This window comes from Ranitomeya imitator, chromosome 4 (genome assembly GCF_032444005.1).
Source record: "Ranitomeya imitator isolate aRanImi1 chromosome 4, aRanImi1.pri, whole genome shotgun sequence".
Classification (NCBI taxonomy): Eukaryota; Metazoa; Chordata; class Amphibia; order Anura; family Dendrobatidae; genus Ranitomeya; species Ranitomeya imitator.
The window spans coordinates 641,409,884-641,433,848 of NC_091285.1; the positions used below are offsets into that span (position 1 = coordinate 641,409,884).

General features: G+C 44.5%; 1 protein-coding gene across 1 annotated transcript in view; it reads right to left on the minus strand.

Annotated features, from left to right (window-relative positions):
• The window catches only part of NSD3 (nuclear receptor binding SET domain protein 3), a 132,180-nt gene that overhangs the window by 37,732 nt on the left and 70,483 nt on the right, over positions 1-23,965 (minus strand). The window contains exons 8-12 of the mRNA XM_069766880.1: positions 3,311-3,356; positions 2,958-3,088; positions 1,530-1,649; positions 1,094-1,220; positions 760-957 (exon numbers count right to left, since the gene is read on the minus strand). Coding sequence (XP_069622981.1) covers positions 760-957; positions 1,094-1,220; positions 1,530-1,649; positions 2,958-3,088; positions 3,311-3,356 — 622 coding nt within the window. The remainder of the gene's footprint in view (positions 1-759; positions 958-1,093; positions 1,221-1,529; positions 1,650-2,957; positions 3,089-3,310; positions 3,357-23,965) is intronic.

Below are 23,965 nucleotides of genomic sequence, written 5' to 3' on the forward strand. Positions count from 1 at the left end.
ATCGGAGATTTGAACCTATGCAAATCAGCCTAACAGTGCAATGGGGCGTGGTAATGTTCTCCAATGCATTGATACACCCCAAATTCACTTGCAGGCTAACTTGCATGTAGCTTGATTTCTCAGAACTGGCACATCGGATTACTACAAAAGAGGAACCCCTTTAAGATATATTTCTATAAAGCAGCAAATCCCTTTAACGCCTTCAAAACTACAGAAGAGCAGCTTAAAAGTTTTTGCAAAGTTATAGAACCATGCATGTAGATTTATACAGTAAAGCTGTACAGAGCGAGTTCTGCTCTCGGCAGATACATCTGTATCCATTGTAGGCAATGCTCTGTGAGCTAAACATTCATCTCTCTGCTGTTGAGCTCACAGAGCATTGACCAGACTGAATATAAATGCACCCACTTCTCAGATGGGAGAAGGATTAGTTATGTACAGAATTATTGACTCAATTAAAATCTTTAAAAAAAATGGTGAAGTAGTGACAGCATAATAATTTCGTACAATCCAAAAAAAAAAAAGAATAAAAAAAAGATTATACATATTTTTTATCCATTTATCGTACAACCAGAGATACCATAAGTCTATCACAAGGGTCCTAAATGTGGGAGTTTGCAACCATCTGGAGAACAAAGGATTGATGAAACATTTTCCAAGGAGTTTAATGGGAAAGTGGCGGCGTTAACCACTGCAAAACCTTACAGAAACCTTCGGCCCCCACTTCTTGCATGCAACCGCCATATATTTCTAGGTCACCTTTGCAAGCTCTGTACAGGTCTTTCTCAGTTGTGCAGGAGCTACAGCAGTGGTGGGGGCACCGGAGACCCCTGGAATCTAAGACTGTTGCCGCATACTGCCGTGCACAGGCTTCGTGATAAAACTTGCCGCAGGAAGAAACACAGCAGCGCTTGACGCTGGTGCTGGGAATTTTGCAGGAGAAGCAGGTGTGGAGACCTGTCAGAAAGCATAAAAAGTCATATCCGATCACAGTAAAAATAGTATCTGCACTGTACAGATGAAAAAACCACACACCGATCCCTACTATACAGAACACCTTGCCGCACGATGACATAAGTCTTCACATACGCACCAGTTTTGCACTCCATGCAGATAAATTTTCCTTCTGGAAGAGAATCCATGCCAAGACATTCAAGGTGGAAAAGCCGAGAGCAATCTCCATTGCAGGACACCAAAGACTCCCCAAAATTTTCACAGATCTAAAAGGAAAAGTTTCAGAAAAATGTTAAATTAGTATTGGAACTGCATCTTACATGTGTATATGATCCATCCAGTACTAAAGGTTATTCCTGAGCCATGTCTGTGACCAGACTCCCACTGGCCATAAGAGGGGCCATCACCCGGTCATCTACTACGACAGCGAAGGAACACACTACTAAACCATCACCGCGATTCCTTCATTTTCAGCACTGGTGAGGAGGTATCCGACGTCGGACCAGCACCAATGATTAGGTGATGTTAGGTCTTAGGGACAGGGCAATGGGAAAAACCTTTCATTGCGCACAAACCTGACACACGGTGTCTCGCTTTCCGGACCGCCGAGAAACAGAGGAGTCCACAGACTGGACGTCAGAGGCATCGGCATCACCCACAGCTGACGGACTGTCCACTTGCTTCTCAAAGCTAATCTGTAGCCGAAATCAAGTACGACAGGTTATGCACGACAAGTAAAATAAGATGGGAAAAATGCAAATATATTTACCCACACGTTTAATAATGTTACTAGACAAAAATAATATAAAAAAAATAAAGAGGCAAGGAGAAAATGAAAGCAAAAAGTAATAGAATGAGGAATGGAGTAAGGAAGGAAGCGCAAGCAGAGCGTGGGTGGAAGCACAGGCCGAGCGTGGGCGCGAGCAAAAGGCCGAGAGCGGGTGCGAGCGAAAGGCCGAGTGCAAGCGAAAGGCCGAAGGCGGGTGTGAGCTAAAGGCCGAGTGTGAGCGAAAGGCCGAGGGTGGGTGCGAGCGAAAGGCCGAGTGCGAGCGAAAGGCCGAGTGCGAGCGAAAGGCCGAGTGCGAGCGAAAGGCTGAGTGCGAGCGAAAGGCCGAGGGTGGGTGCAAGCGAAAGGCCAAGTGCGAGCAAAAGGCCGAGTGCGAGCGAAAGGCTGAGTGCGAGCGAAAGGCCGAGGGTGGGTGCAAGCGAAAGGCCAAGTGCGAGCGAAAGGCCGAGGGCGGGTGCGAGCGAAAGGCTGAGGGTGGGTGCGAGCGAAATGCCGAGTGCGAGCAAAAGGCCGAGGGCGGGTGCGAGCAAAAGGCCGAGTGCAAGCGAAAGGCCGAAGGTGGGTGTGAGCTAAAGACCGAGTGTGAGCGAAAGGCCGATGGTGGGTGCGAGCGAAAGGCCGAGTGCGAGCGAAAGGGAGAGGGCGGGTATGAGCGAAAGGCCGAGCATATGTGCGAGCGAAAGGCTGAGCATGGGTGCCAGCACGGGACGAGCGTGGGTGCCGGCGCGGGCCAAGCATGGGTGCCAGCGCGGGCCGAGTGTGGATGCCAGTGCAGGCCGAGAGTAGGTACCAGCGCAAGCTGAGTGTGGGTGGAAGCGCAGGCCAAAAGGTGTGAAGTAATCAAAAGATGGAGGAAGAAGCAAAGCCGGAAAAAAAAAGGAAGGGGAAAGGATGTAAAGAAAAGAGGAATTGAGAGAGGAAGTTCAGGCGGAAAAGAATGAAGGGAAGTGAAAGCAGGGTGGGAAGTAGGACACCATAAGAACAGAGGACGTGGATTACTCCCTCTCAGTGGGTGACACGCTCCATAGCTCCTTATACCCAGGAGTCACAGACCGCATCATCTCATATGTTCAGAGCTGACAGCCCCGGAAGCATTCATTCTCCGGAGACCATCCTGTGCTGTGCACCACCACCAAGTCATCATGACTTGCCTACATATATTTAACTTTCAACCATTAACCCTTTTATAACTTAAGACGTTGCATGCCGATCCCACCTGAGCATCATTGAGGCCCCGCGAGTCAGAGTCAGAGGCGTCCCGGTAGGAGGAGTTGGCAAGTTCCACGTCGGTAGAGGCCCGGCTTCTCTTCTTCAAGGGCTTGCATGCGTCTGAGATCTCACTGGCCCCTAGAAACGAGGAGGGTCAGGATTTACTAACTATGTGGCAGCGTCCATTAGTTTCAATGAGAACGAATGCGGATGTTTGGGAAGTTACGTTATGGAGTTACTGCGGCCAATACTTGGCTTGTAATGTACATGTCAAACAAACAACATGGTCGAAGGAATATGGAGACTTGGAAAATGTGAGATTTTCAGTGCATACACTTGTATTTTACCAAAAACACTCACCCTTCTGTAATCCCGTCTGCACCGCTGTTAATGGCGTTACATCGACCTGTAGGAGTAGACCAGAAAATAATCATTGGAAACATGGAGGGGTCTCGATCCGTCTCCGAAACGATCAGATTGCTCCTCTCTGGGAAAGGGAGGTCACCTGCATTTCCCCCTGGATCCATCTTTCCAAACAAATTCCTCTTAATGCCCCAATAGAAATACAATAATGAAATCTTGTAACTTTGCAATAGGTTTTAAAGGGAATCTATCAGCAGCATGTGAGAGTAGCAGAATGTAGGGACAGCGCCCCGATTCTAGGAATGTGTCACTTATTAGGCTGTGTGCTGTTGTTTCAATACAATCAGTGTTTTATCAGCAGGAGATTATCATTGCAGGGCTAGGTGTAGCATGTGAAGAAGTCCAGTTACTCTGCATAACCCCGCCCCCACCAGATTGGCAGCTTGCTGACAGTATACACAGGACTCTGCCAATCAGTGATGTGGGCGGAGTTGGACACAGCTCAGTATTAGAGCTCTGTTAGATCTGCAGCAGAGAAAACAGGGATTTTTATCAAAAATTACACCAAGCAGCCCAGTAAGTGACACATCCCCGGAATCAGGGTCTCTGCCCCAAAATTACAATCGAAAAAAACTGCTGATAGATTGCTTTGAACTAACATATATTTATGGTTTATTTCCGTAACTCCTATGCAGCCCTATGTGTCTCCATGGTATAAGACAGCAAACAAATTCTGTATATACATTTACTTTATGCTAACGTACAATTGGTAGGATAGCCAAAAGTAGGGGACAGATAGAGGATCAGACTACACACTATTCTTCATAGGAGTGTCAGAAACAAAATGGCAAGACATTTTTAATCAAGATCTATTGGAACGTTGCTTTATTCTTCATTTTATTTGCAATAAGACAATAACAATAATAAAAATATATCTTTACTAATGGAAAAAAGTAATCTGGCAGCACCATGTGGCAACGCTTCGGATCTGGACACACCACATACTCGCCGTGTTCCTATGCGTTTTTTCCCTGCCGTGTATGGATTGGGTTTTGAAAATGTATTAGACTTAAAGGGAACCTGTCACCCCCAAAATCGAGGATGAGCTAAGCCCACCGGCATCAGGGGCGTATCTACAGCATTCTGTAATGCTGTAGATAAGCCCCCGATGTAACCTGAAAGATAAGAAAAAGAGGTTAGATTATACTCACCCAGGGGCGTTCGCGCTGCGGTCCAGTCTGATGGGTGTCGCGGTCCGGTCTGGGGCCTCCCATCTTCTTACAATGACGTCCTCTTCTGGTCTTCACGCTGCGGCTCCGGCGTACTTTGTCTGCCCTGTTGAGGGCAGAGCAAAGTACTGCAGTGCGCAGGCGCCGGGAAAGGTCAGAGATGCCCATCAAGCACACCTGGGACATCATTGGTCAGTATTTGCAAAGGAAGATGCCAGCAGCAGATCTTGACGATTTGCCCAAGAGCATTCAGTGCAGCTATACCTTCCTCAGACAACCATTAATAACCTCATTGATGGCAGCCGATGCTGTAAGGGCGGGGATTTCGTTGTGTGGAGCTCGGACTGCACACTGAATAAATTGTGATGTTATCAAAATTTTCTTTCCATTTTGTCATCATTTGCAGATCAGTAACATATCTATACATCCTGTGATTTCCATAATTCCATGACTTTTTCTTCTTGGTGTTATAATGTCAATGTTGAGTTTATATATATATAATACATACATACATACATATATATACAGTGGGGCAAAAAAGTATTTAGTCAGTCAGCAATAGTGCAAGTTCCACCACTTAAAAAGATGAGAGGCGTCTGTAATTTACATCATAGGTAGACCTCAACTATGGGAGACAAACTGAGAAAAAAAAATCCAGAAAATCACATTGTCTGTTTTTTTAACATTTTATTTGCATATTATGGTGGAAAATAAGTATTTGGTCAGAAACAAACAATCAAGATTTCTGGCTCTCACAGACCTGTAACTTCTTCTTTAAGAGTCTCCTCTTTCCTCCACTCATTACCTGTAGTAATGGCACCTGTTTAAACTTGTTATCAGTATAAAAAGACACCTGTGCACACCCTCAAACAGTCTGACTCCAAACTCCACTATGGTGAAGACCAAAGAGCTGTCAAAGGACACCAGAAACAAAATTGTAGCCCTGCACCAGGCTGGGAAGACTGAATCTGCAATAGCCAACCAGCTTGGAGTGAAGAAATCAACAGTGGGAGCAATAATTAGAAAATGGAAGACATACAAGACCACTGATAATCTCCCTCGATCTGGGGCTCCACGTAAAATCCCACCCCGTGGGGTCAGAATGATCACAAGAACGGTGAGCAAAAATCCCAGAACCACGCGGGGGGACCTAGTGAATGAACTGCAGAGAGCTGGGACCAATGTAACAAGGCCTACCATAAGTAACACACTACGCCACCATGGACTCAGATCCTGCAGTGCCAGACGTGTCCCACTGCTTAAGCCAGTACATGTCCGGGCCCGTCTGAAGTTTGCTAGAGAGCATTTGGATGATCCAGAGGAGTTTTGGGAGAATGTCCTATGGTCTGATGAAACCAAACTGGAACTGTTTGGTAGAAACACAACTTGTCGTGTTTGGAGGAAAAAGAATACTGAGTTGCATCCATCAAACACCATACCTACTGTAAAGCATGGTGGTGGAAACATCATGCTTTGGGGCTGTTTCTCTGCAAAGGGGCCAGGACGACTGATCCTGGTACATGAAAGAATGAATGGGGCCATGTATCGTGAGATTTTGAGTGCAAACCTCCTTCCATCAGCAAGGGCATTGAAGATGAAACGTGGCTGGGTCTTTCAACATGACAATGATCCAAAGCACACCGCCAGGGCAACGAAGGAGTGGCTTCGTAAGAAGCATTTCAAGGTCCTGGAGTGGCCTAGCCAGTCTCCAGATCTCAACCCTATAGAAAACCTTTGGAGGGAGTTGAAAGTCCGTGTTGCCAAGCGAAAAGCCAAAAACATCACTGCTCTAGAGGAGATCTGCATGGAGGAATGGGCCAACATACCAACAACAGTGTGTGGCAACCTTGTGAAGACTTACAGAAAACGTTTGACCTCTGTCATTGCCAACAAAGGATATATTACAAAGTATTGAGATGAAATTTTGTTTCTGACCAAATACTTATTTTCCACCATAATATGCAAATAAAATGTTAAAAAAAAACAGACAATGTGATTTTCTGGATTTTTTTTTCTCAGTTTGTCTCCCATAGTTGAGGTCTACCTATGATGTAAATTACAGACGCCTCTCATCTTTTTAAGTGGTGGAACTTGCGCTATTGCTGACTGACTAAATACTTTTTTGCCCCACTGTGTATATATATATATATATATATATATATATATATATATATATATATATATATGTATAAAGAAAAAGGATCTATATCCGAAACGTTGCCACGCCGTCCAGGCATTAAAAGCCCACTTTTTTCTATTTTTTGTGTGCTGTTTTCTTTTTTTACTTATATATATATATATATATATATATATACAAACATATACATACGAATGAAAAGAGGGAGACATATCTAAAGATGATTATAATGCTGTCTGCAGAACCTGCAGGGCACGAATCAGATTATCTAAAGCTAACAATGAATTAAGGCTTGCAAGAGACGTCAAAAGCAATAAAAAAGGATTTGGGGGATATGTCAAAAGTAAAAGAAAAGTCAAAGATGCTATAGGATTTTTACAGGATGAAAATGATGAAATGGTAAGAAAGGATGTTGAGAAGGCCGAACTTTTAAATTCCTATTTTGCACCTGTTTTCTCTCAGAAAGGAATTGCAACATCAACTGATCTTCACTGTCCTATTAAAGGAATAGAAGAATCCAGGATATTGATAAACAGAAAGATAGTGAGGAAACACTTAGCTAACATAAATAAATTCAAGTCTCCGGGTCCAGATGAATTACACCCCAGAGTACTGAAGGAGATAGCACAAGAAATTTTTGAACCACTCTCCATAATCTTTGAAAATTCTTGGAGAACTGGAGAAGTCCCAGAAGACTGGAGAAGAGCAAATGTTGTTCCTATTTTCAAAAAGGGGAAGAAGGTGGACCCAGGGAACTATAGGCCGGTGAGTCAGCATGGGTTTGTAACTAATAAGTCATGTCAGACTAACTTACCGTAATTTCCTTCTATGACAGAATCACTGACTGGGTGGATCAGGGAAATGCTGTATATCTTGCCTTCAGCAAAGCATTTGACAAAGTATCTCACACAATCCTTATTGAAAAGATGACTAAGTATAGAATGGACAAGGCAACTGTTAGGTGGATTCATAACTGGCTTAGTGATTGGACCCAAAGAGAGGATGTAAATGGCTGCACATCCAGTTGGAAGAATGTCTCAAGTGGGGTACCACAGGGTTCTGTCCTGGGCCCTGTATTGTTCAACATCTTTATCAATGATTTAGATGAAGGAATTGAGGGTAAACTGATTAAATTTGCTGATGACACAAAGCTAGGAGGGATAGCTAATATTAGAGAAGAGAGAGAGAGGATTCAAAAAGATATAAATAAACTGGAGCAGTAGGCAGCAACTAACAGAATGTTTTTTAACAGGGAAAACTGCAAAGTACTACATCTGGGAAATAAAAATGAAAAAAGCATTTACAGAATGGGAGGCATAGGGCTAAGCAACAGCGCATGTGAAAAAGACTTGGGTATACTAATAGATCACAGACTGAACATGAGTCAACAGTGTGATGCAGCAGCAAAAAGGGCAAATACAATTCTCGGATGTATTAACAGAAGGGAGGAGACACAGATTAGATATTAGGAAAAAATTTTGACAGCGAAGGTGATCAATGAGTGGAACAGGCTGCCACGAGAGGTGGTGAGTTCTTCTTCCTTGGAAGTTTTCAAACAGAAGCTGGACAGACATCTGTCTGAGATGATTTAGTGAATCCTGCTTTGAGCAGGGGGTTGGACACGATGACCCTGGAGGTCCCTTCCAACTCTACCATTCTATGATTCTATGATATACACACGCATCTCTTATATACGTACGTCTATAAGATATATATATATATATATATATATATATATACACACACACACACATACAGCTCTGGCAAAAATTAAGAGACCACCACATCCAAAACCCTGTCATGGGCAGCCCAATCTCCAGACCTGAACCCCATTGGAAACCTCTGGAATGTAATCAAGAGGATGATGGATAGTCACAAGCCATCAAACAAAGAAGGACTGCTTACATTTTTGCGCCAGAAGCAGTGTGAAAGTTTGGTGGAAAGCATGTCAAGACGCATGAAAGCCGTGATTGAAAATCATGGTTATTCCACAAAATATTGATTTCTGAACTCTTCCTGAGTTAAAACATTAGTATTGTTGTTTCTAAATGATTATGAACTTGTTTTTGTTGCATTATTTGAGGTCTGAAAGCAATGTTTTGTTTTGTTTTGTTTTTTAATTTTGACCATTCTTCTTTGTCAGAAAATAAATACAAAATGTATTGCTTGGAACTTCAGAGACATGTTTTCAGTAGTTTATAGAATAAATGAACAATTTACATTTTACTCAAAAATATACGTATAAAGAGAAAAATCAGACAAACTGATCATTTTGCAGTGGTCTCAATATTTGGCATGCTTTCCACCAGTCTTTCACACGGCTCCTGGCGCAAAAATGTAAGCAGTTCCTCTTTGTTTGATGGCTTGTGACTATCCATCATCCTCCTGATTACATTCCAGAGGTTTTCAACAGGGTTCAGGTCTGGAGATTGGGCTGCCCATGACAGGGTTTTGATGTGGTGTAGCAAGAAAAGGAAAATCCAGCTTCCAAAAAAATTCCAAATTTATTGTGAATAAAACATGAAGTCCAGTACGATGAATTCACATGATAATGAGTAACAGGTTACACGTTTCGAACAATAGCTTGTTCTTTCTCAAAGCTCATGTGGTGATCTCTCTTAATTTTTGCCAGAGCTATATTATATTATAATATATATATATATATATATATATATATATATATATATATATATATATATATATATATATATATATATATATATATATATACATACACAGACACAGGATACATTTACACACCACTAATATATATATATACATTATTCTTCTTTATCACAATTAATTGGGTACACACTATATAATTTTCACTTATTTTTGTAACTTAAAAAAAAAAAAAAAAAAAAAGGGAAATAATTATAAAATATAATATAATATATATATATATATATATATATATATACACGGCATCAGACGGAAGAACATTTGTGCCCACCGGAGGATTGATTCTGAGGGCCCACCTTTCTTCCCCAATGAAGAGCCCCATAGCACCTGCAAGGTTTGCACTATGAACTCTCCTGAAGGAGAAGCCAGGGCCCGCCGGAGGATTCTCTGGTGGGCCAGTCCAACCCTGTATATATATATATATATATATATATATATATATATATATATATACACATACACTAGATGGTGGCCCAATTCTAACGCATCGGGTATTCTAGAATATGCATGTCCACGTAGTATATTGCCCAGCCACGTAGTATATTGCCCAGCCACGTAGTATATTGCCCAGCCACGTAGTATATTGCCTAGCGACGTAGTATATTGCCCAGTCACGTAGTATATTGCCCAGCCACGTAGTATATTGCCCAGCCACGTAGTATATTGCCCAGCCACGTAGTATATTGTCCAGCCACGTAGTATATTGCCCAGCCACGTAGTATATTGCCCAGCCACGTAGTATATTGCCCAGCCACGTAGTATATTGCCTAGCGACGTAGTATATTGCCCAGTCACGTAGTATATTGCCCAGCCACGTAGTATATTGCCCAGCCACGTAGTATATTGCCCAGCCACGTAGTATATTGCCCAGCCACGTAGTATATTGCCTAGCGACGTAGTATATTGCACAGCCCACGTAGTATATTGCCCAACCACGCAGTATATTGCCCAGTCACGTAGCATATTGCCCAGTGACGTAGTATATTGCCCAGTGACGTAGTATATTGCCCAGTCACGTAGTATATTGCCTAGCGACGTAGTATATTGCACAGCCCACGTAGTATATTGCCCAGCCACGCAGTATATTGCCCAGTCACGTAGCATATTGCCCAGTGACGTAGTATATTGCCCAGTGACGTAGTATATTGCCCAGTCACGTAGTATATTGCCCAGCCACACGTAGTATATTGCCCAGCCACGTAGTATATTGCCCAGCCAAGTAGTATATTGCCCAGCGACGTAGTATATTGCCCAGTCACGTAGTATATTGCCCAGTCACGTAGTATATTGCCCAGTCACGTAGTATATTGCCCAGTCACGTAGTATATTGCCCAGCCACGTAGTATATTGCCCAGTCACGTAGTATATTGCCCAGCCACGTAGTATATTGCCCAGCCACGTAGTATATTGCCCAGTGACAGAGTATATTGCCCAGCGACGTAGTATATTGCCCAGTGACGTAGTATATTGCCCAGTGACGTAGTATATTGCCCAGTCACGTAGTATATTGCCCAGCCACATGTAGTATATTGCCCAGTGATGTAGTATATTGTCCAGTTACGTAGTATATTGCCCAGCCACGTAGTATATTGCCCAGTCACGTAGTATATTGCCCAACCACGTAGTATATTGCCCAACCACGTAGTATATTGCCCAGCCACGTAGTATATTGCCCAGTGACATAGTATATTGCCCAGCCACGTAGTATATTGCCCAGTCACGTAGTATATTGCCCAGCCACGTAGTATATTGCCCAGTGACATAGTATATTGCCCAGCCACGTAGTATATTGCCCAGCCACGTAGTATATTGCCCAGTGACATAGTATATTGCCCAGCGACGTAGTATATTGCCCAGTGACGTAGTATACAGCACAGAGCCACGTAGTATATTGGCCAGTCACGTAGTATATTGCCCAGGTACATAGTATATTGCCCAGCCACGTTTGTCACAGGTTAAAAAATAAAAAACATATACTCACCTTTCCGAGGGCCCGTTGTAGTCCACGGCAGCTTCCGGTCCCAGGGTTGGTATGAGCGCAGGATCTGTGATGACGTCACGGTCACATGACCGTGACGTCATGGCAGGTCCTTCTCCCATACGATCTTTGCCACCGGAACTTGCAATGGAAGATGGCGGCCGGCGCGAGCGGCTCAGCGGACTACAGAGGGTGAGTATAGCAGGTTTTTTTTTTTATTATTTTTAACATTACATTTTTTACTATTGATGCCACATAGGCAGCGTGAATAATAAAAAGTTGGGGACACACAGGGTTAATAGCGGCGGTAACGGAGTGCGTTACCCGCGGCATAACGCGGTCCATTACCGCCGGCATTAACCCTGTGTTAGCGGTGACGGGAGGGGAGTATGCGGGCGACAGGCACTGACTGTGGGGAGTAAGGAGCGGCCATTTTCTTCCGGACTGTGCCCGTCGCTGATTGGTCGCGGCAGCCATGACAGGCAGCTGGCGAGACCAATCAGCGAATGAATAACTGTGACAGAAAGACAGACAGACAGGACAGACGGAAGTGACCCTTAGACAATTATATAGTAGACTAGATAGTGGCCCGATTCTAACGCATCGGGTATTCTAGAATATGTGTGTATGTATGTATGTATATAGCAGCCACATTGTATATAGCACAGGCCACGTAGTATATAGCAAATACTACGTGGCCTGTGCTATATACTATGTGGCTGCTATATACATACATACATATTGTAGAATATCCGATGCGTTAATACAGAATCAAAATAAAAAATAGTTATATACTCACCCCCTAGGATCCAGCGAAACTCTGGCGATGCGTGCTCGGCTGCCGCCATCTTCCATTCCCAGGATACATTGCGAAATTACCCAGATGACTTAGTGGTCTCGCGAGACCGCTAAGTCTTCTGGGTAATTTTGCAATGCATCTCTGGTAACGGAAGATGGCGGCCGGCGCGAGCGCATCATCGGACGACGGAAGGTGAGAATAGCAGGTTTAATGTTTTTTTATTATTTTTAACATTACATCTTTTTACTATTGTTGCTGCATAGGCAACATCAATAGTAAAAAAGTTGGGGACACACAGGGTTAAAAGCAGCGGTAACGGAGTGCGGTACCCGCGGCCCGTTACCGCTGGCATTAACCCTGTGTGAGCGGTGACTGGAGGGGATTATGGAGCGGGTGCCGGGCAATGACTGCAGGGGCGTAGGGGAGGGACTAATCGGACTATGCCCGTCGCTGATTGGTCACGTCAGCCATGACAGGCAGCTGGCGAGACCAATCAGCGACGCATGATTTCCGTTACGGAGGTACCCCTTAGACAATATATATATATATATATATATATATATATATATATATATATATATATATATATATATACACTGCTAAAAAAAACTAACGGAACACTAAAATCCCACATCGTAGATATCACTGAATGAAATATTCCAGTTGTAGATTTTATTTATTACATAGTGGAAAGCGTTGAGAACAATAAAACCTAAAAAATGATCAATGTAAATCACAACTAATATCCCAAGGAGGTCTGGAGTTGGAGTGATGCTCAAAATCAAATTGCAGGCTGATCCAACTTCAGTGGAAATGCCTCAAGACAAGGAAATGATGCTCAGTAGTATGTGTGACCTCCACGTGCCTGTATGACCTCCCTACAACGCCTGGGTATGCTCCTGATGAGGTGGCAGATGATCTCCTCCCAGACCTGGACTAAAGCATCCGCCAACTCCTTGACAGTCTGTAGTGCAACGTGACATTGGTGCGGGACATGATGTCCCAGATGTGTTCAATCGGATTCAGGTCTGGGGAACGGGCAGGGCAGTCCACAGCTTCAATGCCTTCATCTTGCAGGAACTGCTGAGACAATCCAGCAACATGAGGTCTGGAATTGTCCTGCATTAGGAGCAACCCAGGGCCAACCGCACCAGCATATGGTCTCACAAGGGGTCCGAGGATCTCATCTCGGTACCTAATGGCAGTCAGGCTACCTCTGGCGAGCACATTGAGGGCTGTGCGGCCCCCCAAAGAAATGCCACCCCACACCATTACTGACCCACAGCCAAACCGGTCATGCTGAAGGATGTTGCAGGCAGCAGATCGCTCTTCATGGCGTCTCCAGACTCTGTCACGTCTGTCACATGAGCTCAGTATGAACCTGCTTTCATCTGTGAAGAGCACAGGGCACTAGAGTTGAGCGACTTTTACTTTTTTAGGATCGAGTCGGGTTTCGCGAAACCCGACTTTGTCAAAAGTCGGGTCGAGTGAAATCGGCCGATTATTGCGAAAAGTCGGGGGACGATCGGAACACGAAACCCAATGCAAGTCAATTGGGAATCAAAGTCGGCAGTGAGTGGAGGACAGGAAAACACCTACAGTGCCCATTTTAATGCCAAAAACATCAATTCTTATTTCTTAAGCTTGTCAATCTTAATTTACTTTATAATAATAGTCAGGCATTGAAAACAGGGGGTCATTTGGCTAAAGTTGTGGGAGGGTAGGCATGGCTCTAGATTTTCGTGGACCCAGGAAACGCAGAATACGTCACGGCAGTGGAGCAGGGAGAGGTAAGTATTTCAACTTTGCAAGTGCTGTGATCCTGAGCAAGCGGGGGGGGCCCCCACTCATTGGCACTTGGCCCTGGCACAGGGCCCCTCATAGTACAGCGGTGTGTTTGCACGGCGGGGGCGCCTCCCACTGGCAGAGACACTTTTGCGTACTATGAGAGGCCCTGTGCCAGTGACGTTGCCAACGAGTATGCCCCCCCACCTGATGAAGGAACCTGCACCTTCATCTGCACCTTCCTCTTTGCCCCCGTGTAAGGTGGTATGGTATGCGGGAAGAGCAACCTGACTTTCAGCAGGGTCACATTCTGGCTGTGTAGCGTGCACGGGGAATGTTGCGTTATGGGTCAATGTACCAGCAGACTCATCTAGCAGTGGCTGGGCAATGGGCAGGATGAAGAGGAAACACAGATATAGGCCCAAATAATAAAGTGGGCTAAATGCAGTTCAAAATTGGTAACACAGGACTAACCAGGAGGCATAGCTAGGTACTGGGGTGGGCTCCTCTGCTGAGTAGCAGACAGTGGTAGTAGGCGCAAAGTATTAACTGGTCTAAATGGAGGCCAGGGCCCCTGTATATTTTAACTATCATCTATCATTTCAACAAATTTGTATTGGCAGTGCCATTGAAGGATTTAACAGCACAGACTACACAGTGGTGGAGCAGGGTGAGGTAAGTATTGCAAGTGGTAGAGCACTGTTCAAGCTGGGGGGAACACTCTCTCGTGGACGACGGTACTGGCACAGGGCCCCTCATATTACGACGGTGTGTCTGACATTGGTTGTGCAGCACCACCGTCAGAGACACTTCATTGTACTATGAGGGACCCTGTGCCAGTGCCGTCGCCCAAGAGTGGGCGCACCCACCTGTCCAGGCAAACGGCACTCGCACGGGTGCTTGTGCCAGGTGGTGACCACGGCTCTGTGGGGGGGAGTCAGCCCATTTAGGGAGGCATAAAAATGGCCTATGGTGGACATTCAGCAGCTGCAAATGGAGGAATTGGAGCAGTCAGTAAGAGGAGGCCAAAAGCAAGACATTTTTCAGGCAAGCTACATGTCAGCAGGGGAAGGTGGGGCAAAATAATTTGAAATCCATGATTGGGTCATTTTAATGAAGGTTAGATCATCAACATTTTGGGTGGCCAGACGAGTCCTTTTTTTGGTCAATATTGAACCAGCAGCACTGAATACTCTTTCTGATAGCACACTAGCTGCTGGGCAAGCAAGCTCCTGCAATGCATATTCTGCCAATTCAGGACAAGTGTCTAGTTTAGATGCCCAGTAATCAAATGGGAATGATCTGTGAGGGAGAACATCGATAAGGGAGGAAAAGTAGTTTGCAACCATACTGGACAAATGTTGTCTCCTGTCACTTTGAATCGATGCAGTGGCAGAAAGTGGCTGGAAGATATATGAAAAAATACAAGGACTGTAGTACAATTTCAATCTCCCTACAATGATCTCAGGAAAAGTATGGCAGCAATAAAAAGCACTGCTGCACACAAAAGTGTGGACAAGTAAACAAGAGAACTGTGCAGAAAGGAGCAACAGGATTTTTGCTTTTTAAAAAAAGCAGTTGGTTTGCACAGCAGCGTGCAAACAGCAATGCAGCTATCAGGGAGCCTTCTAGGGCAGCCCAATTAGCTACAGAGATGATGCACAAAAATGTAGCCTCCACTGTCCCTGCAAACAAATATTGGTGTTGGACAATGGGAATCGCTACAGCACAAGCAGTTTGGGGGTTAATCTTCCCTCCCTAACTATATCCCTTCTTCTGATGAAGCTGCGGCAACCTCTCCCTATGCTCAGATCAGCAGCAGTAAGATGGCGGTCGGCGTGCACGCCACTTTATAGCCCCTGTGACGCCGCAGAAAGCAAGCCAATCACTGCAATGCCCTTCTCTAAGATGGTGGGGACCGAGACCTATGTCATCACGCTGCCCACACTCTGCGTCCTCCTTCATTGGCTGAAAAATGGTGCTGAAAGCGTCATACGAAACGCGACTTTGGTGCGAAGATCGCCGACCTCATGGCCGATCCCACACTAGGATCGGGTCGGGTTTCATGAAACCCAACTTTGCCGAAAGTCGGTGATTTTTTTAATTTGTCCGATCCGTTTCGCTCAACCCTACAGGGCACCAGTGGCGAATTTGCCAATCCTGGTTTTCTGTGGCAAATGCCAAGCGTCCTGCACGGTGTTGGGCTGTGAGCACAACCCCATCTGTGGACGTAGGGCCCTCAGACCATCCTCATGGAGTCGGTTTCTAACCGTTTGTGCAGACACATGCACATTTGTGGCCTGCTGGAGGTCATTTTTTTAAACACAGCTGGACTCCAATGAGGGAGTAGAACCATCTCAAGGAGGATCACAAGGAAATGGACAGCATGTGACTTAAATATCAGTGTCTGAGCAAACAGTCTGAATACTTATGACCATGTGTACAGCTGACATGTGCGCGCAATAGCGACGGGTGAAATCGCAATTCACCCGCCGCTATAAACTAGTTAAATGCCGCTGTCAAACGCTGACAGCGGCATTTAACTACTGCTTCCAGCCGCGCGGCCGGAAATGTGCACATCGCCGACCCCCGTCACATGATCGTGGGTCAGTGATGCGTCTGCATAGTAACCATAGAGGTCCTTGAGACATCTATGGCTACTGATACGCCACCCTGTGGTCGGCGCTCATAGCAAGCCTACAATTAAGCTACATAGGAGCAATCTGATGATCACTGCTATGTAGCAGAGCCGATCAGGCTGTGCCAGCTTCTAGCCTCCCATGGAGACTATTGAAGCATGGCACAAGTTAAAAAAAAATGTTTAAAAAAATATGAAATAAATAAAAAAGATATAAAAGTTTAAATCACCCCTCTTTCGCCCCATTCAAAGTAAAACAATAAAAATAAAATCAAACCTACACATATTTGGTATCGCCCGATGTATCAATAAAAAAAAAGCATTAACCTGATCGCTAAACGGCGTAGCTAGAAAAAAAATTCTAAACGACAAAATTACGTTTTTTTGGTCACTGCGACATTGCATGAAAATGCAATAACGGGAATTCAAAAGAACATATCTGCACCAAAATGTGATCATAAAAACGCCAGCTCGGCGCACAAAAAATAAACCCTCACCTGACCCCAGATCATGAAAAATGGAGACGCTATGGGTATCGGAAAATGGTGCAATTTTTTTTTTTTTTTTAGCAAAGTTTGGAATTTATTTTCACCACTTAGGTAAAAATAAAACCTAGACATGTTAGGTGTCTATGAACTCGTACTGACCTGGAGAATCCTAATCACAGGTCAGTTTTAGCATTTAGTGATGAACCTAGCAAAAAAGCCAAACAAAAAACAAGTGTGGGACTGCACTTTTTTTGCAATTTCACCACACTTGGAATTTTTTTCCCGTTTTCTAATACAAGACATGGTAAAACCAATAATGTCGTTCAAAAGTACAACTCGTCCCACAAAAAAATAAGCCCTCGCATGTCCATATTGACGGAAAAAATAAAAAAGTTATGGCTCTGGGAAGGAGGGGAGCGAAAAACTAACACGGAAAAACGGAAAATCCCAAGGTCATGAAGGGGTTAATGAGAAAAAATATGAACTTTTTTGAATATACCAAATGGCTACAATGAAACAAAGAGTGAAAAATTTAATGGGGTCTAAATATTTTCCGTACCCACACCCCTTGAGGAAGGCAATACCCGAAACGCGCGTTGGGGTGGACGGACGTGCGGTACACTGTGGTCATTACTCTTATTGGTATGTATGTCCCCTATACTTACATTTTATATGGTGATATGATCAGGCTGACTAAAAGTGAGTGATGATATTTATCTAGTAATATGCACCTTATATGGTCTCTGGCTATACATATATACTGCTTTGGCATATGATATGCATACCAATATCCGCCTCCGTCCTGTGCGTATGTGCTGAGAGTGGCACGGGGAAGTATCCCTATCTGCTGTTTTTATACCGGTCATATTTAATAAAGATTTTTGTAATTTACATCTATTTGGACGTATGACTGCGTTTTTTCTTAGTGGGCTGTTCTATATGTATATATATATATATATATATATATATATATATATATATATATATATATATATATATATGTATATTTATATATACTGTATATACCCACTATATAATAGATATATATATTGAAAAAAAATACTGGGTTAAAATTTTTGAAAAATAACTCAAGACTGCATAATGTGTCCATATATAAAGTATATATACACAAACATACACAGTCTGTCACAAAAATGATAAAATGACTGACAGTCCTGGAGATAGAGTAAGGCCACGTTGACACGGTCAGTATTTGGTCAGTATTTTACCTCAGTATCTGCAAGGCCTGTCCCACACGTCCAGATAATTCTGGTACCGAAAAAAATCGGTACCGGAGTTATCCGTGTCCGTGAGCTCACGTAGGCCATCCGTGTGGCACACGTGTACCGACTGGGTACCACACGGAGCATGCAGGAGACAGCGCTAGAGATAAGCGCTGTCCCCTGCATCTGGTGCTGAAGCCGCCATTCATATCTTGTCTCCAGCAGCGTTTTCGCTGGATAGAAGATATGAAAAATTCTTTTTTTTGTTTTTTTCGTGTTTTAAATAAAGATCCCTGTCCCCCCCCCACTGTTAATAAAATACTCACCCTGCTCCCTCGCAGCGTCCTGTCCTCGCCGCAGCTTCTCCTGTATGAGCGGTCACGTGGGGCCGCCGATTACAGTCATGAATATGCAGCTCCACCTTCCACAGGAGAAGGTGCGGCCAGGACAAAACGCTGCGAGGGAGCAGGGTGAGTATTTTATTAACAGCGGGGGGGGGGGCTCACAGGGGGTGGGAGGGGGTTGGGGACAGGGATCTTTATTTAAAAAGCGGAAAAAAAAAAAAAGATTTTTCATATCTTCTTTCCAACGAACGCTGCTGGAGAGAAGATATGAATGGCGGCTTCAGCACCACGTGGGGGGGACAGCGCTTACTGTAGCGCTGTCTCCTGCACGGTACACGGACTGCACACGGACAGCGTCCGTGTGCGGTACGTGTTTTACACGGACCCATTGACTTTAATGGGTCCGTGTAATCCGTGCGCTCCCACGAACACTGACATGTCTCCGTGTTTTTCACACCGACACACGGTCCGTGGAAACACGCTAACATGTGCAGAGACACATTGATTTCAATGTGTCTACGTGAATCAGTGTCTCCGGTACGTGAGGAAACTGTCACCTCACGTACCGGAGCCACTGACGTGTGAAACCGGCCTAAGCCAAACGCAGAACAATCAGAGGAGAAGTATAATAGAAACATGTCACCACTTCTGGATTTATCACCCACTCCTGGTTTTGGCTTACAAATACTGAGGTAAAATACTGAGCGTGTGCGTGTCCGAGTCATATAGGGACACGCACTGTGGTTATTGCGGGGTTCACGTGCACATTTACCCCAGCTCTCACAACAGGAGATGGCTTTTTCTACACTATTCCTCATAGGTGACTGCCATTACAGACTTGCTTCAGGAACATGCGGCAAAGCCTGGATGAGTATTCTGCTACATAATTGTCTAAGGGTCACTTCCGTCTGTCTTTCTGTCTGTCACGGATATTCATTGGTCGCGGCCTCTGTCTGTCATGAAAATCCAAGTCGCTGAGCAAAACAGCCACGACCAATCAGCGACGGGCACAGTCCGGAAGAAAATGGCGGCTCCTTACTCCCCGCAGTCAGTGCCTGGCGCCCGCATACTCCCTTTCAGTCAGCGCTCACACAGGGTTAATGCCGGCGGTAACGGACCGTGTTATGCCGCTGCTCCGTAACCGCTGCTATTAACCCTGTGTGTCCCCAACTTTTTACTATTGATGCTGCCTATGCGGCATCAATAGTAAAAAAATGTTATGTTAAAAATAATAAAAAAACAAAAAACCTGCTATTCTCACCCTTCGTCGTCGCGTCCTCTCCTCGGCAGTGCAAGCGGCAGGTTCCGGGGCCAAGGATGGTATGCGAGAAGGACCTTCCATGACGTCACGGTCATGTGACCGCGATGTCATCACATCCAACCCTGTGACCGGAAGCTGCCGCCTGCACCGCACACAGGCGACAGGACTACAAGGGGTCCCTCGGAAGGTGAGTATATGTTTATTTTTTATTTTAACTCTTTTTTAACCTGTTACATACGTGTCTGGGCAATATACTACGTGGCTGGGCAATATACTACGTGGCTGGGCAATATACTACGTGGCTGGGCAATATACTACGTGGCTGGGCAATATACTACGTGACTGGGCAATATACTACGTGGCTGGGCAATATACTACGTGGCTGGGCAATATACTACGTGGCTGGGCAATATACTACGTGACTGGGCAATATACTACGTGGCTGGGCAATATACTACGTGGCTGGGCAATATACTACGTGGCTGGGCAATATACTACGTGACTGGGCAATATACTACGTGGCTGGGCAATATACTACGTGACTGGGCAATATACTACGTGGCTGGGCAATATACTACGTGACTGGGCAATATACTACGTGACTGGGCAATATACTACGTGACTGGGCAATATACTACGTGTCTGGGCATTATACTACATGTCTGGGCAATATACTACGTGGCTGGGCAATATACTACGTGGCTGGGCAATATACTATGTGACTGGGCAATATACTACGTGGCTGGGCAATATACTACGTGGCTGGGCAATATACTACGTGGCTCTGTGCTGTATACTATGTCGCTGGGCAATATACTACATGACTGGGCAATATACTACGTGGCTGGGCAATATACTATGTGGCTGGGCAATATACTACGTGGCTGGGCAATATACTACGTGGCTGGGCAATATACTACGTGGCTGGGCAATATACTACGTGGCTGGGCAATATACTACGTGACTGGGCAATATACTACGTGACTGGGCAATATACTACGTGACTGGGCAATATACTACGTGGCTGGGCAATATACTACGTGGCTGGGCAATATACTACGTGGCTGGGCAATATACTATGTGTCTGGGCAATATACTACGTGACTGGGCAATATACTACGTGACTGGGCAATATACTACGTGGCTGGGCAATATACTACGTGACTGGGCAATATACTACGTGTCTGGGCATTATACTACATGTCTGGGCAATATACTACGTGGCTGGGCAATATACTACGTGGCTGGGCAATATACTATGTGACTGGGCAATATACTACGTGGCTGGGCAATATACTACGTGGCTGGGCAATATACTACGTGGCTCTGTGCTGTATACTATGTCGCTGGGCAATATACTACATGACTGGGCAATATACTACGTGGCTGGGCAATATACTACGTGGCTGGGCAATATACTACGTGGCTCTGTGCTGTATACTACGTGACTGGGCAATATACTACGTGGCTGGGCAATATACTACGTGACTGGGCAATATACTACGTGGCTGGGCAATATACTACGTGACTGGGCAATATACTACGTGGCTGGGCAATATACTACGTGGCTGGGCAATATACTACGTGGCTGGGCAATATACTACGTGGCTGGGCAATATACTACGTGGCTGGGCAATATACTACGTGACTGGGCAATATACTACGTGGCTGGGCAATATATTACGTGGCTGGGCAATATACTACGTGGCTGGGCAATATACTACGTGACTGGGCAATATACTACGTGGTTGGGCAATATGCTACGTGGACATGCATATTCTAGAATACCCGATGCGTTAGAATCGGGCCACCATCTAGTAGAGAATATACAGCTGAAAAGCCATAATGATCAAACCCCTGAATCCTCTGCTGCCGGCATCTGAACTCACCATTGTGTAATGTCTTCAGAGGAGAAAATCAGAACATTCCCACATCAAGCAGGATTATGCTATGCTATATGAGAGCAGCCTGATGTTGGGGCAGAGAGCCTGATTCCAGCAATGTGTCCCTTACTGGCTTGTTATTTGGCACCTCCTGCTTCCTGTTACACGTTAGCGTTTCCTCTAACCACCAGGGGGCGATCACTACACACACACACTTACAGTTCCTTTAGAACCACCACACCTGAGCTCCCCCTAGTGGTAGAACTCCAACACATGTACACTTCCTCCATTAACAATAATAATGCCCACAATGATGCTTCGCTTTGAGTGTAGAAAAGGCAAACAAATGGTTAATCTGGGACCTGGTGAAGGAGGATGCTACTATGGAGACTTATTTGTGTGGCAACATCAATGTTGAAAAAAATTCCCAATTTGAAGGGGGCTATCTTCTCTGGGGAGGGGGGGAGGGGGGGTGTCAGGTCAGTCATTTTCTAATCCTGACAACCCAGTGTGTTTCATGAGCCTTGAAGTTGTTTTCAGAAAGATTAATTGGATTTCTTTATAAATTGAAGCTCCTTTTTTAGGGGCTTGGGAGCGGGTGAAGGAATAAAACAGCATTATCCCAGGTAGGCTATATTCACAAATCCAAGCGACCCGTCTGAGTGCTGACTGATTTTGGCCTTGGACAGCACTCAAACCCATAGAATAAAACTGATGTAGTCAAACATCCATTAAAAATAAAGGATCCCAGAGCGAAATTCATGAAACTAATAACTAATACTTATTTTCCACCATAATATGCAAATAAAATGTTAAAAAAACAGACAATGTGATTTTCTGGATTTTTTTTTCTCAGTTTGTCTCCCATAGTTGAGGTCTACCTATGATGTAAATTACAGACGCCTCTCATCTTTTTAAGTGGTGGAACTTGCACTATTGCTGACTGACTAAATACTTTTTTGCCCCACTGTACATATGATAATAAAGTGCTGAGTGATGCCAGTGCCAATAAAAAAGGTTTGCTCTCACCCAATTCTTGTAGTGAAGCCAAGTCACACATGAAAACAGGAGTACATGACCAGAGGGGTAAGCTGATAACCTAATGTTCTCTGTCATGCCTCATATGGCTCCTGCCTTTACAAGGGCAGTACCCAAGTGTATAACCTACAGTCATGGCCAAAAGCGTTGGCACCCTTCAAATTGTTCCAGAAAAAAAAAAAATTTCTCCCACAAATTTATTGCATTTTACACGTTTTGTTATACACGTTTATTTACTTTCGGTGTATTGAAATAACACATAAACCAGAGAAAAATGAAAAATTGGACATAATTTCAAACAAAACCCAAAAGTGGGCAGGACAAAATTGTTGGCACGTTCAACTTAATATTTGGTTGCACACCCTTTAGAATAAATAACTGTGATCAATCGCTTCCTATAACCATCAACAACCTTCTTACACCTCTCAACTGGAATTTTGGAGCACTCTTCTTTTGCAAACTGCTCTCATATTTGAAGGCTGCCTTCTCCCAACAGCAATTTTAAGATCTCTCCACAGATGTTCAATGTGATTTAGATCTGGACTCATTCCTGACTCCTTCAGAACTCTCCAGCGATGTGTTTGCATCCATTTCTGGATTCTTCTTTAAGTAGGTTTGGGGGCATTGTCCTCCTGGACGACCCATGACCTAGGACTCAAACCCAGCTTTCTAACAATGTCACTACATTACAACCGAAGTTCCTTTGGTAACCTCCAGATTTCACGACTCCTTGCACACAGTCTTTGCACCCAGTGCCAGAGGCAGCAAAATAACCCCAAAACATCTTTGAACCTTCACCATATTTGACTGTAGGTACTGTGTTCTTCTTTGTAGGCCTCATTCCATTTTTGGTAAACAGTAGAATAATGTGCTTTGCCAAAAAGCTCCATCTTGGTCTCATCTGTCCACAATACACTTTTCCAGAAGGATTTCAGCTTGCTAACGTACATTTTGGCAAACTGTAGTTTACCTTTTTTATGTCTCTTTCAGCAGTGGGGTCTTCCTGGGTCTCCTGTCATAGCATTACATTTCATTCATATGTCGATGGATAGTTCACGCTGACACTGATGCACCCTGAGCCAGGAGGACAGCTTGAATTTCTTTGGAACTTGATTCGGTATGCTTATCCACCATCTGGACTATCCTGCGTTCCAACCTTACATCAAT